Here is a 15,160-nt window from a genome sequence, read left to right as displayed (position 1 = left end):
AAACCTTTTTCACCTTTTTCAGAAGTAATACAGTTTTGCATTTTATTTGCTTTGCCACAACATATTTCAAACTGTGACCATATGGTTTAACCAGAATTGAATTTTTAGATTTTTTTTTTTTCACAACTTGAAAATGTGCAAACTGAATAAAAATAAATAACTACCTCACACTGGAGGTTAAACATGCACGTAGTGCAATAACATTGTTAAAATGTGTATATTGTGCAATACAATTGTAAACAAGCAAACAATACAATGCTCAGTGAAATAAAAACTTGATCACTCTGATCAAACCATTGTTATCACCTTTATCACTTTAATTTTTTCTAAGCACAATGCATTAAGTTAATTAGTGTATGCAAAACAATGAAACAGTTTCTTAGCATTTATTGCTATGCAACAGCATATATGATTTTTTCTCTTCAATGTTTTTCTCTTCAGAGTTAGTTCTTGTATGCAATGAAGTGCAACAAGCACCTGTCATGTGTTATCTCTTCACTGCACAACGGACTAAGTTACTGCAATGCAATATACATGTTATGTGTTATCTCTTCAATGCATAACAGATGAGTTAGTTCATTCATCGCATCACCACATCAGTTATGCGTTATCGCATCTGTTCATGTTATTTTCACTACAAAAAAGATCAAATAACCTTAAAATAGGACCAACATATGATTTAGCAAATGGCTGCAATATAACAAAGAGTGAAAAATTTAAGGGGGTCTGAATACTTTCCGTACCCACTGTATATATATTTATTTATATATTTATATGAAGCTTACTTCTCCTTTTTTGATTGGTCAGTTTCGCAGGTGCATGTTACAGATGCTGTGTTCTCGTCTGGCCACTCTGCAGCACAGCATTAAGGACCGTCCCCTCGCCCGAATCGAACGTCCTGTACGCCCTATTGTGATGTCACATAGCCGTCCTGACCGGCCTAAAAAGAGGGTGACCTTCAACTCTTCCTCCATCGTATTCATCATCGCAAGCAATGACACTCATCCTCTGGATATTACCTCCAAATTCAGTGACGAACCAGACATCAATGTAATTCAAGTTCGACCACTTTGACACTTGCCACTTGTGACATTGAAGAACGACGATGGAGTTCATTAACATCACACTAATTTAATGTTTATAATATACAAAGGATACAGAAACATCTTTTTTTATACATAAATATGGAAAATAGGGAAACAAGGATTTTTTTAATTGTTGCAGCAGTAATGCAACATAAACTGACTTTTTTGTGTGTGTTCCCAATCAAGATTTGTGTGAATTATGTCAATTGTAACTGCTGTAAGTATTTTATGGAAATTACTTGGAGTTGTTTTTGATCAATTGTGTTCCTTCTCCATCTTTTCGGACACTGAAACTTCCAGCTTCACCCAGTTTCATGGGATGGTGTGATATCCACAGCTTAGATTGCTCAGTCCGTGAGTAGAATACATTAGTGAGTGTGTTCAGATAGATTAGCAGCACAGTGTTAGTACAAGGACTCTTCTAGGACGGGACATTTGTCAAAGGCTGCAGCACCTTGTACATAAAGACAGTCGGGTCCACAGCGCCCCTGGAGGAAGAAAAGTGTGTGTCCTATTTGAAAAACAAGCCAAACATCACTATTTCTACTGCTCAATATTTAGATTAGGGCTTTGAACAAACCCCTACATATTAAACTTTGGTGAGTTTACCTCAAATTGCATTGCTTCTTGAGAAGAGCTGTGTTTACCCTTTTCTATTATAGAGAATATACTTAAGATTTGCAAGGGTGTAGATCTTGTGTTCTGCAGCGAGGGCCTACTGAGGGTGTAGGTAAGGTTTGATTTTGCCATTGGTGGGGACATAACGCAGACAACAGACATTTAATTGTTTGATCAAAATGATTGCTACAATTTAGTAGTCGCTGGATATTAGCAGGGACATTTCATAGTGTCCCTATAAATTCTACGCTCTTGAAAATCATAACAAGTGATGTCCGACTTTGGATACTATAGCCTAATCTGAATCAAATGATTCGCGCTCCGTGCTCCGAAGTTCCGATCTGAATCAAATAAAGATTCACGAACCATCATTTCAGATCGGGACTTCAGAGGTTAAGGCTAGAAGGGAGACAGCTGTGGCTACTATTGGGGCTACTGGGCATGTGCACATCAATATAGCGTCATTTTTGTCACGCTGTACAACAATTACTATTTTTTGCATTATTGTAAAGGGTAGTTTAGGATTGGGGTAGGTGTAGACGTTAATAAAACACAATCTAATTGGAAGAAAATTTAATGTTTGTGCATTAATAATCGGCATTATGATCTAGTTCTATTAACTAAATAGATTGACCACTGCAGTTCAGTTGGTGACAGTTCAATTGGAAATCAGTTGAAAGCATCCAGTCATCTCATTGAAGTGAATGTTAAATTTATCAGTATCCTATATTATAATCAATATTTGAGAAATTATTGTTATATCTGATATTAGCCTACAGGGATGGACAGTATTTTAGGCTACATGTATTTAAAATACGTAGCCTATTTGAAAGTGAAATCTGTGTGAAAATCTTTCACCCTCATGTTATATTGTTGATTGCGTGGATTAAAATACATTGAAATTAGCCTACTGGAGTTCGTCTGCGAAAATTAACGTAAACGTGACCGCACCCGATTTAATTTTTCATGTCTGAAAAACAAAGAAAAATAAAATTCCCATTTTTTTTATGTCCATGTAAACCTTAAGTATAAAAATCATATACTGAATAATGACTAAAAACATAAGCTGGAAAGCAGTTGTTGCATCAAAACACAAGTGGTGGTTTTAAAGAAATAGTGGTTACACTTTACTTGAAGGGGTGTGCATAAGACTGACATGACACCTTCATAATCATGACATGACACATGTCATGAATATGAAGGTTTTTTATGCATGTTTATGACAACTGTCATTAAGTGTCATTCGCTCAGTTATGTAATTTTTAATGCAAAGATGACATTGTTTGAGATGTCTTTGTTATGGGCTATGGTTAGGGGTAAGGGTAGGGGTAGGGTTAGGTCAAATAATGTCATATTTGCATTAAAAATGACATAACTGAGCGAATGACACTTAATGACAGATGTCATAAACATGCATAAAACCTCCTTCATATTCATGACATGTGTCATGTCATGATTATGAAGGTGTCATGTCAGTCTTATGCACACCCCTTCAAGTAAAGTGTTACCGAAATAGTTTGTGTTTATAATTTTATGAAAGAGATTTATAATACAAAAAAGACATACTGACTTATGTTCGAAAATGGCAATTGAATGACCGAATGACCTGCTTGAGTGGGCAGAGAGCAGCTGTTATCTCATTCATGGATTATGCCTTGCGGAGGATTTGTGGGTTAAAGGTGAACGAGGATTAATGTGATTTTTTATATGACAGTGAAAGACCATCAGGAGGACTTAACATTTCTCCCACCCTAAAACTAGAGTATGACAATGTTTTTGTTGCACTAAAAGTGAGACACATAGACCCACAAAGCAGAAGAGTTCAAGCATTCTGTGAACAAAAGATTTTATTCAGTCACATTTAACTTATTTTGAATCTACAAGAACAGACAGTGATCAGCTTGACTTTTTTAAATAATTAAAAACAAAGAAATGATATCTATGTGCTTAGAGATCACAACACCCACACAGATGTGATCTACATGATATATATAAAGTAAAAGCAAACCTGAAATAAAACTGAAACCGAATTATACATCCATTACAACAATTTCAAGGTCATGGTGACAGTAATCACAGAAAATATAGAATAATCTCCATTTAAAATGGAAGTACACGGGACCAGGAACTAAACATTAAAATGTATAAGTGTTTAAGAGAAGTATTCCCACTTCCAAAAATACAATATAGACAACTTTTAAAACTCAAACACTAAATGTTTTTACAGAATAATTCATGCAAGTCAGCATTCCTGTTGCTTAAGTAGCATGGTGCTTTCCAGGGAAGCATCTATTGATGAGAAGATAAGTGCTTTAACAATCATACCAGTTACAATTCTGCTTTAAACCATCTGGAATGCTGGCCCATTATACCCCAATTATAAGTGCACTACATTGACAAACTACTCAAAATGATTTTCTGTGGTAATCAACATCATAACACAAAATGCAGAGCATTTTTTGTTTAACTTGTATTGAACAAGACTTCAATTCTGGTCCAGTACAGAGCCATGGAAGATCTTTTGGGAGTTGTTCCTTTGAGGTGATAAGGCTGCTAAACATCAACACAGGGTTTAGAAGTGCTTTAAGGCAAGTATACGGGTCCACAGGTGGTCTGCAGAGATTCTGGGGAGTTTGTGAGAGTATCTGACCAAGACGTACATCCCTCCTGCAGCAGATACAGCTCCACACAGCCACAGACCTTGAGTGATCACCTGCAAAAGACCAGCAAGACGATTAGTTATTTTACTATACTGTGAAAAATTTAAATAACTTTTTTAATCCAAGTTTTAAGTGAACCATGTAGGCTAATAATGACATCTGCTGTGAAGGACAATTTCCATTCAGTTTGGACATTTATTATTAAATGAAAAGCACTATGATTATATGAAACTACATTAAAAAGCGTAGTCGATGAAAAAAAAAAAAAAGTCATTCGGCTTTTACAATTATAGGCTACACTACAGTTCAAATTTTTTTTGACAGTAAAGATACAATGAAACCAAAAAATCTATTGCAAATAAATGCTGCTATTTTGAACTTTCTATTTATTAAATAATCCTAAAAATGAATCATGGTTCCCACAAAAAATGAAACCGCACAACTGTTTTTTTTTTAATAATTAATAAGAAGAAGAAACGCTTCTTAAGCAGCAAATCAATGATTTCTGAAGGATCATGTGACACATAAGACTGGAGTAATGATGCTGAAAATTCAGCTGTGCATCAAAGAAATAAATTCTATTTTAAAATATATTAAAATTGAAAAGGTTTCATGATAATATTTCAAAATATTGTTGTTTTTACAGACTTTTTATCAAACAAATGCAGCCTTGGTGAACAAAAGATTCAAAATCAGATATTTAGAATCACAAATTACATGTGTTTGTACGCACAAAAGAATAGTCAAATCTAGTGCGTTGCATTGTGGAATACAGTATGCCGCTAAAGCATACATTTCAGCAAAACAAAAAAAGTCCAAACGTTTATCAGCTCATTGGTTTCAGTGCTAGAAACACACTTTGATTAGATCCTGTACTGCAGCATGACATTTTGGAGTTTATAAATCAATTAAAAAAAATACTCTAAAAACACAATGAAACTTGTTTTTCTACCATCAGTCTATTATGTGCTATTATGAACATAACACTAATGGATCTTCACTTGAACTAATGTTTTGTTGATAGCTCAGAATGGAAGAGCCGTTTTAAAACACTCGAATTTACACTGACACTGGTCATTTGTCAGCCAAACGTTTGTCGCTTTCAAACACACAGGATTGGTCTTCACCTTATTTTGCCAATGCCATCGCTTCACAGCTTCATGGTACCGTGTTCTGGTGAATGTGACCTAAGAGGCAAGTAATCCAGCATACGAATTAGTGAACTAACCACCAACAAAAAACAAGACGATACAGAACACAGAAAGGCTCTTACCATTGTGTAAAGTGGGACGATTGTTTTTGGCATGATGAAGTGAAGGAAACCGTCCAGGTATTTTCGAAACAGGAAATATCTGGAATTGACGTGTGCTCTCATCTGCGACACAGATCACATCATGAGCGAAGCTAACAGCAGCATTTAACGCTCTAACTCTTGGTCTGGCCTAAACCTCTTGAAAACAAATGTGTGTGTCTGTATCGTCACCCTGCCATCAGTAATGAGGTTGACCTGTGTCACATGCGATCAACTGGACAGACTCATTACTGCTACTGTGTGAGTTTGTGTTTGTTCTGTAATGTATGTGTGTATACTACTTAATGAACAGAAAAACCCATGACCTTGACGTTGCTAGCTCTAAGAGGCGCTACAGGAATATATTATATCCTCTATTCATTTATCTTTAGTTTGAATGTATTATCATCCATCCATCAGGATTCATCTTTATCATTTATACATCCTCAATCCCATTCAAAGAAACAAAAGCCATCTGCTCTCTAATTGCGCTTGCGGTACTTTGATCGGTATATGCAGCGCCGCTTCAAGTCGAACACAACTATTGTCAAATGAATGCAATGGAAGTCATGTGACAGCACCTAGTGTTCAGATACAGTATTGCAGCAGACATTGAGTTGATGGCCTACTGTACCTCTACATAGTTGTACATGGCCAGGTCAGCTATGGCGTGATCGTCAGGTACACGGACTCTGGTGTATTCTTCAAGCACAGCAGCTGCAGGCAAAGCATATTCAAAAATTATTCATTTAATTTGTGAACAAATATTTGGCATCGCTTAGATCTCGCTTAGATTTTATTAAACAGTACTGCTAATTACTGATGTTACTCTGGGATGAAATGTTCCAAACAAGTACATGATTTATTTATTTATTTAAAATTATACGTTTTATTGTGTTTATTTTATAAATAATAATAAGATTAAAATAAATGTATATAATTATTTTCAATTAACATATTTTTTTTATAATTATAATTTAATTAATAAATTCCTTCCATCTCAGAAATACTGTGAACTTGAATTTTCTTTGGTTTCTGTCTTACCAAGGTTTTCATTCAGCTGGTCCATAACCTCGTCAAAAACTAAACAATCCTCAAAGCCCTGTAAGTCAAAATAAAAAAATGACACATTTATTGGTTATTAATTTTCTTACACTTGTGCTGAACATTTCGATCTGCAAGACCATCAATGACTACATTTACAAGCACCCAATTTTTACCCATTTGGACAACCTTAGAGGCAATTTTCTCAATATTTAGATTTTTTGTACCCTCAGATTCCAGATTTTTAAATAGTTATATCTCGGCCAAATATTGTCTTGTCCTAACAAACCATACATCAATGGAAAGCTTATTTATTATTGTATAAATCCCAGTTTCAAAAAAAATGATTCTTATGACTGGTTTTGTGGTCCAGGGTCCCATATATAATTTCAGACATATTTTAATTACAAAAAATGATTTTGAATAATTTTAAAATAGCAATAAAATATAGCAATAAAAACTAATTCAAACTAAAATACTACTACATACTAAAGTAACACTGGTCCATGTTCTGGTCAAGCCTTTATTTAGTACAAAGATGTTTGCATGCTCCAGAACTATTGGAACATTTCTGTATATGGTAAATCACATTTCATCTGGTGTTCAGGTTATGTTTACATCATTGGGAGCTGGAGACATATTGAAAGAAAACTGAAGCGGGTTGATGAGTATGAATATCCTCACCACCCCCACTTACTGCATTCATGCCTTGACCATAGAAAGGAACCACAGCGTGGGCCGCATCTCCCATAAGAACACACTTATCAAACAGATGATACGGGGAGCACTTCACCGAGACCATGGCCTGAGCCGGCAGCCGGAAGAAATCCTGTTTGAGAGCCTCACTGTGAAAACACAGACACATAGACACACTCAGTCAATAACGTACATGCATATATAACACTGTCACGTCTGTCTGTGGCACAATGACTCACTGCTTAATTATGTTAATTATGACATTTAATGTAGGGCAATCTCATTCAAAGCCTCTTGCCAATTTAAATAAAAACCTACATTTTTAGAATTACAATCTGAACAATTACACTGACTATTACTCATATAATATAAAATCCTGAAACTGAATATGCTATATTAAGGTCAATGTTAAATGTTTCAGCATTGATCCTTAATGTGTTTATATGTTGTTTCAAATTCTTTTGACTTTTTTCATTCTGTGGAACACAAAAGGAGAGTATTAGTCACCATTTACTTTGGATTGTATTTTATTGAGATACAATATAGCAAATGGGACAAATGGGACTTTTATTATGCATAATATCTCCTTTTTGTTTTAAAGAAGAAAGAAACATGGCTTGAGATAAAAATTGTTACAGAATATTTTATTTCTTGGTGAAATATACTTTGTTGATGTTAAATGTTTCAGCATTGATCCTTAATGTGTTTATATGTTGTTTCAAATTCTTTTGACTTTTTTCATTCTGTGGAACACAAAAGGAGAGTATTAGTCACCATTTACTTTGGATTGTATTTTATTGGGATACAATATAGCAAATGGGACAAATGGGACTTTTATTATGCATAATATCTCCTTTTTGTTTTAAAGAAGAAAGAAACATGGCTTGAGTTAAAAATTGTTACAGAATATTTTATTTCTGGGTGAAATATACTTTATATACTTTAAGAATAAGTTAATACATCTAGTATTAAATTATTTAAAAAATATTAAATGAAAAAAAAAAAATAATAATAATAATAATATCATACCCTACCATTCCAACTCCAACCATGATTGAAAGAAATTAAATTCAGCAAGGATGTATTAATTTCATCAAAAATAATGGCATTTATAATGTTACAAAATATAAGCAGCACAACTGTTTTCAACATTGATAATAATAAGAAATTCTTCCTGAGCAGCAAATCAGCATAATAGAATGATTTCTGAAGGATCATGTGACACTGAAAACTGGAGTAATGATGCTGAAAATTCAGCTTTGCATCACAGGAATAAATTACATTTTAATATATAATCAAATAGAAAAATTTTGTTTTGAATCATAAAATTAATTCACAATATTACAGCTTCTACTGTATTTTTAATCAAATAAATGTAGCCTTTGTGAGCATAAGAGATTTTTTATCAAACTTTTGAATGGCAGTGTATTGCAAAATCACATATTTCTGTTCTCATATATATGCACGTAGACCCTTGAATAATTTTAACAACCAAATGTACATTTTGAGCAAAATGAGAACATCTTCAGTCGATTCTCGAATGCTGAACTGCACATTGAACAGGTCTGTGAGGTTTGAAATCACTCAGTGTCCTCACCCCATCATCCCAATACTGTATCTCCTCATCACCTGCAGCATTCATATTAAAAAACCCGCCCGCTGGACTGTGTGTCTATTAGACTGCAATTTCACACCTCACTAAGATGTACTTCAGACCTGAGAGAAGCATGAAGCTGAAAGAGTGATAAGAGACTGAAAGAGAGAGAACAAGCTGTACTCACACTCCTATTAGAGGTACAGAGTCAGGAAAGTATTTCTGGAAGAAACGGATGACCTCGTCACCGGAGCGGATCTTCTCAAATTCTTCAAAGGGCATGAAGAGTGTGCATGTGAACGTCCTGTCCTTAAGAAACCAAAATCAAAAGGAACATGATTTTCTGCCAGGAAAACCACATTATACATAATACCGGCCCCTAATTGTAATAAGAAATAACAAACTAATAAATAGTTAAGCACAAAAAATAATGAATAAAATAATAATAATATAATAGCAAAAACTAATAGCTAATCACAAAACAATAAATAATAAAATATAATTTAATAATAATAATCATCATCATCATCATAATAATAAACTAATGAATGGTTAATCATAAAGTAATTTTAATAAATAAAATAATTTTTATAATACATTATAAAATGTTCTTTCATGTTTAATAATAATAATAATAATGATGATGATTAAAAACTAATGAATGGATAATCACAAAATAATGATAATAATAAATACTACTACTACTAATGATAATAATAATAATAATAATAATAATAATAATAAACACTAGATAACAGATGATTACAAAAACTTAAAATATTCTTTACAATTTTATAATCATAGTAATAATAATGAAAACACTAGGTAATAGATAATCACAAAAAAAAGTTAATAAACAGTAAAATAATAAAACATGTGACCCTGGACCACAAAACCAATTTTTCGAAATTGAGCTGAATAAATAAGCTTTCCATTGATGTATGGTTTGTTAGGACAGGACAATATTTGGCCGAGATACAACTATTTTAAAATCTGGAATCTGAGTGTGCAAAAAAATCAAAATATTGAGAAAATCACCTTTAAAGTTGTCCAAATGAAGTTCTTAGCAATGCATATTACTAATCAAAAATTAAGTTATAATATATTTACAGTAGTAAATTTACAAAATATCTTCATGGAACATGATCTTTACTTAATATCCTAATGATTTTTGGCATAAAAAATGTATTGAAAATTATTTAAAAAATAATAATGTAATTAAAAATAACAATATATCAGTAAAACACAAAGAAAATTATTACATGACCTTACCAAGTTGGGCAGGGCAATCATCATGAAAGTGTTCCTGGGCCAAATGTGCAAGTAATTGGGCTCCATTGCAAACTTAGAGGACACAGAGAGAACGAGATGTGAGCAGACAAAATGAGGGCAGATATGTAATGAAGACAGATAACATTGCTGTGACACTTACATCTCCGTCTTTAGGAGGCATGGTGAGCTCCATGTACCCGTGGGGAATGTACGTCTGGCTGTAATTGAAACGACTTTGCCGCAGGTACTGCTTCCTGATGGCAGAGAAAGCTCCATCACAGCCTACGATCAGATCAGCCTGGATCTCCTTCTTCTGGCCATCAGGTCTGTTCAGAGACAAAAATCTCTACTGAAATATAATCTAATTCACACTGAATATACAAATACTCAAGTAAATTTACAAACTCTCTTGGGCAGCCAAACCAGATCTCAGTGATTGAAGTTACATTTAAAAAAACTTTGTGCGCAACGAAAAGAAATATGGGTTTGGAATGACAATAAGGTGAGTAAATAATATTGTTGATATTGTTTTTTTATTAGTTTTTTAATGCCTGTATAGTTTTTATTCATTTTTATTTTTATTAGTTTTTTTATATTTATATTTATTTATATATTTATCATTTTTATATTTATTAGTTTTAGTCTATTTCATTTTAACAATTTAAGTACTTAAAGTTAAACTAAACAAAAATGAGAAATTCAAGTAACGAAACAGTTATTTGACGGTTTTAGTTTTAGTTAACGACGTATAATAATGACAGAATCTGTGACTATTACTTTACTTTACATGGCACCCCAAGATATTTTAAACAAAATCATGGAATTATTCACTCCCCAAAATGTATGGCCAAAATGGAGACAGAAAGACAGAAAGTGATTGCTGTTTACCCAAAGAAGGTCATTGTTCCCGATTTTGGACTCCAGTCCTGCAGCTTGTGATTAAAGTTCAGTGTAGTGTTTGGATATGCGTCTGCCGCTGCAAGAAAAAAATTCAATTCTGTATGTTTATTCAGTAAAAGGAATAAGATTCAAACAGGATTAAATGTACAAAGACTTTGACCGCATCCCAATTCACATAATTACTGTACTGTGATACTTGCTCGGTAATATGTAATTGAAATGGGTTTCTTGTTACTAAACTCAATATTAACTTTTAGTCATCATGAAATGTGACCCTGGACCACACCCCAGCAACTTAAGACTGGTTTTGTGGTCCAGGGTCACAAATGGCGTTCACAAGTTTGCAACCTGCCATTCAGAAGTGTGGGAGTTAAGTTTTTCTAAAGGAAATTAATACTTTTAAGGCCCGTTCACATCAAGAATGATAACAATAAAGATAACAATAAAGATATAGTTCTAAAAATCGTTCTCAATATTAAAGAATAGCAGAATCCACACTCGAAATTGAGATTTATGCATCATCTGAAAGCTGAATAAATAAGCTTTCCATTGATGTATGGTTTGTTAGGATAGGACAATATTTGAGATACAACTATTTGAAAATCTTGAATATGAGGGTGCAAAAAAATCTAAATATTGAGAAAATTGCCTTTAAAGTTGTCCAAATGAAGTTCTTAGCAATGCATATTACTAATGAAAAATTAGGTTTTGATATATTTACGGCCAATCAAAATCAATCCTGCTGTAACGAGCTCTAGAATTTAAAGCGGCAGACGAGTGTGCACTTAAACAGACAATATCGTCCACGGACGCTAATATCGTTATCTTTGTAGTTATCATTCTTTTTGTGAAAGGGCCTTTATTCAGCAAGGAGACACTGAGCTGATCAAAAGTGAAAGCAAAGACATAAAAATGTACATTACGAATAAATGCTGTTCTTTTGAACTTACTATTCATCAAAGAATCCAGAAAAAAAAAAGTATCACGGTTTCCACTGAAATATTAAGCAGCACAACTGCTTTCAGCTTTGCCATCACAGGAATAAATAACATTTTAAAATATATTAAAACAGAAAACAATTATTTTTAATTGTAATAATATTTCACAATATTACAGTTTTTACTGTAGATTAAATAAATGTGGCCTTGGTGAACATAAGAGACTTCTCCAAAAATATTTAAAACTTTTTCACAAAACTTTTCAACGGTAGTGTATTTCAAATTTTAACTGGATATTCAAAAAAGGGACTTGATTTTATCCATTAGTGATTGATTAGATCCCAAAAAGTGGGCAAATGAAGAGAGGACTTGAAACAAAAGATATTTGAGACCATTTGGAATCAATATGCAAATAGGGACGTAGGGTTTTATCTTCAAAAGAACCCAAGAAGTCATTTTAAAAAAATGAAGGTACATAAGGTACCATATGTAACGTATAAAGTGGCACATTAAGTGTTTCCAATGATTTTTGAAATGACGTTGGTTAAATGAACTGTTACCTGTTAGCAGCTCCTTGTTGAGGTTAGCTCTGTCCACAGAGAGGATGTACTACAACAGAAACAACAGCCATGTTTAGGGAACATCCAGGTCAGAGTCAGTCAGCCGGGAGAATGACAACTTTAATCTCTATTATGCATGTTCCGGATTATCTGGGATATTTTAAATCTGAAATGATGGATTTATGACAGCCATGGAGTTCAGTCACCTGAAAGGCACTATAATCTACAGCTTCGATGTCACAACTGTTTAAAAGCACCTTGACACACATTGTTTGCCGCAGACAGTGAGTGTGTTTTGTGAGTGGATTACATAGTAGTAGCAATAAGATAATGGTTTAAAAGCAGTTCTGTTTCAGTCCATCTGCTGATTTCCAATAAACATAATCCCCACAAACCTCATGAGGAACAAAATGAACACACAAACTGGGCCAGAGAAACCTGAGCTTTTCATCTCAGCTGTTTTCAAAGCATATTTAGGGCTGTTTTGTCGCAAAGATGAAACAGTGTCTCACAACCCTGATATATTTCTGAGTGAAACAGGATATTTAGTTGTGTTAATCAGTGGTTCTCAACTGGTTCTGCTTCATGACCAATATTTAATATTGGACATTTAAAAAAAAATGTTTTGTAACAGTGAATAATAAAATGAGATATACAGGCTCAAAATATGCACATGTATTAATATGCAAAATTATTTAAATGATATACCTCCTACTTTTTATTAGTTTCTTTGTTCATAAATTTCAATTATATTATGATGACCTACACAGGCCCAAAAATGCAAATGTATAAATATGTAAAATGATACAAATTCTATATTGCTTTTTTTAATTCGTTTTTTTTTGTTTGTTTATAAATTTTAATGATAGCTATTATGATGACCTACACAGACCTAAAAATGCAAATGTATTAATATGCAAAATTATTTAAATGATATACCTCTTTATTTTTATTCGTTTTTGTTCATAAACTTCAATAATATTCTGATGATATACAAGCTCAAAAAACACATTTATTAATATGAAAAATAATTCAAATTATATACCACTCACTATTCTGTTCTTTTTTTCATAAATTTCAACGATATTCTAATGACCTATACAGACCCTAAAATACACATTTATTAATATTTAAATAAAAAAATGTTAATTGTAACTTTTTTTAATTAGTTTTTTATTAATAATAATAATTATTATTATTATTATTATTATTTTGTTCATAACAACCTGTCCATGTTCATTTGCATTCAGATTTCTGTCAAACTACTGTGGCCTTATTTATTCCACATTTATAATAATTAGACTTGTGTAGATGTGTCAGGAAACCAAATGTGCTGATTTCTCATAAAAAGAAATTAGGACTTTTGGCTATGCCAAAGTCCTAATTGCCACTATTATGTGTGCATTATGATTGTAATGATTAACAAACTAGTTTGAAGGGAGATGGTTGTATTGACTCTGCTGGGGTCACTGGTCACGTATCAGCAAACAGACTCCAAGCATGAATGCATGTCTGATGTAAATGTTCTCAACTAGTGGGTTAATAACCCTGTAACTGTGCAACAACTTTACTGCAAACTGTCATGTGACTGTGCATTTCTGAACTGCTGAGGTAAGGATCCAGAGGATAGCAATTTGAAGTTCTATATTTGTGTGAATATGAATGTGTAAATCTGAAAATAGTTACTGTTACCTGTCCCTTTTTGCCGTAGGGTATTGGAGAGCGTTTTCCATTCAGATTATGGATCATACGGGCATGCATTGGAATGCCTTTAGAGACTATCTACAAAAAAAAACACATGACAATATATATGTACATACTATGCAGTCTCATTGATGTTATACACTACCGTTCAAAAGTTTGGGCTCAGTAATGTTCTCTTATGCTCACTAAGGCTGCATTTATTTGATAAAAAAAATACAGTAAAAACAGCAATACACTCTTAAAAATAAAGGTGCTTCACGATGCCATAGAAGAACCTTTTTGTCTAAATGGTTCCATAAAGAACCTTTAACATGCGAAGAACCTTTCTGTTTCACAAAAGGTTCTTTGTGGCGAAAGAAGGTTCTTCAGATTATAAAAAGGTAAGAAAGAGATGGTTCTTTAAAGAACCTTTGACTGAATGGTTCTTTGTTCAGATTATAAAAAGGTAAGAAAGAGATGGTTCTTTAAAGAACCTTTGACTGAATGGTTCTTTGTGGAACCAAAAATGGTTCTTCTATGGCATCGCTTGAAGAACCTTTTGAAGCACCTTTATTTTTAAGAGTGTACTTTGAAATAATATTAGATTTTTCTTTTGTAATATATGAATTAATGTAATTTATTCCTGTGATGCAAAGCTGTATTTTCAGCATCATTCCTCCAGTCTTCAGTGTCACATGATCCTTCAGAAATCATTCTAACATGCTGAAATGCTGCTCAATAACCATTTTTTAAGGATCCTTTCATGAATAGGTAGTTCAAAAGAACAGCATTTATTTGAAGAAGAAATTTTGTAAAGGT

General features: G+C 33.1%; 2 protein-coding genes across 2 annotated transcripts in view; one reads left to right on the top strand and one right to left on the bottom strand.

Moving 5' to 3' along the window:
* Positions 1-1,757, top strand: part of opn3 (opsin 3) — a 13,633-nt gene extending 11,876 nt beyond the window's left edge. Inside the window, exon 4 of the mRNA XM_016561759.1 lies at positions 808-1,757. Coding sequence (XP_016417245.1) covers positions 808-1,074 — 267 coding nt within the window. The 3' untranslated portion in view covers positions 1,075-1,757. The remainder of the gene's footprint in view (positions 1-807) is intronic.
* A 1,783-nt stretch (positions 1,758-3,540) lies between these two features.
* kmo (kynurenine 3-monooxygenase) overlaps positions 3,541-15,160 on the bottom strand; it is a 14,935-nt gene continuing 3,315 nt past the window's right edge. The window contains exons 4-15 of the mRNA XM_016561758.1: positions 14,351-14,440; positions 12,659-12,707; positions 11,149-11,236; positions 10,421-10,586; positions 10,261-10,332; positions 9,176-9,297; positions 7,396-7,543; positions 6,699-6,756; positions 6,289-6,371; positions 5,637-5,738; positions 5,491-5,550; positions 3,541-4,416 (exon numbers count right to left, since the gene is read on the bottom strand). Coding sequence (XP_016417244.1) covers positions 4,276-4,416; positions 5,491-5,550; positions 5,637-5,738; positions 6,289-6,371; positions 6,699-6,756; positions 7,396-7,543; positions 9,176-9,297; positions 10,261-10,332; positions 10,421-10,586; positions 11,149-11,236; positions 12,659-12,707; positions 14,351-14,440 — 1,179 coding nt within the window. The 3' untranslated portion in view covers positions 3,541-4,275. The remainder of the gene's footprint in view (positions 4,417-5,490; positions 5,551-5,636; positions 5,739-6,288; positions 6,372-6,698; positions 6,757-7,395; positions 7,544-9,175; positions 9,298-10,260; positions 10,333-10,420; positions 10,587-11,148; positions 11,237-12,658; positions 12,708-14,350; positions 14,441-15,160) is intronic.

The sequence above is a fragment of the Sinocyclocheilus rhinocerous genome, unplaced genomic scaffold, assembly GCF_001515625.1.
Source record: "Sinocyclocheilus rhinocerous isolate Xijiao unplaced genomic scaffold, SAMN03320098_v1.1 scaffold1069, whole genome shotgun sequence".
NCBI lineage: Eukaryota > Metazoa > Chordata > Actinopteri > Cypriniformes > Cyprinidae > Sinocyclocheilus > Sinocyclocheilus rhinocerous.
This window is presented reverse-complemented; position numbering and strand designations above follow the sequence as displayed.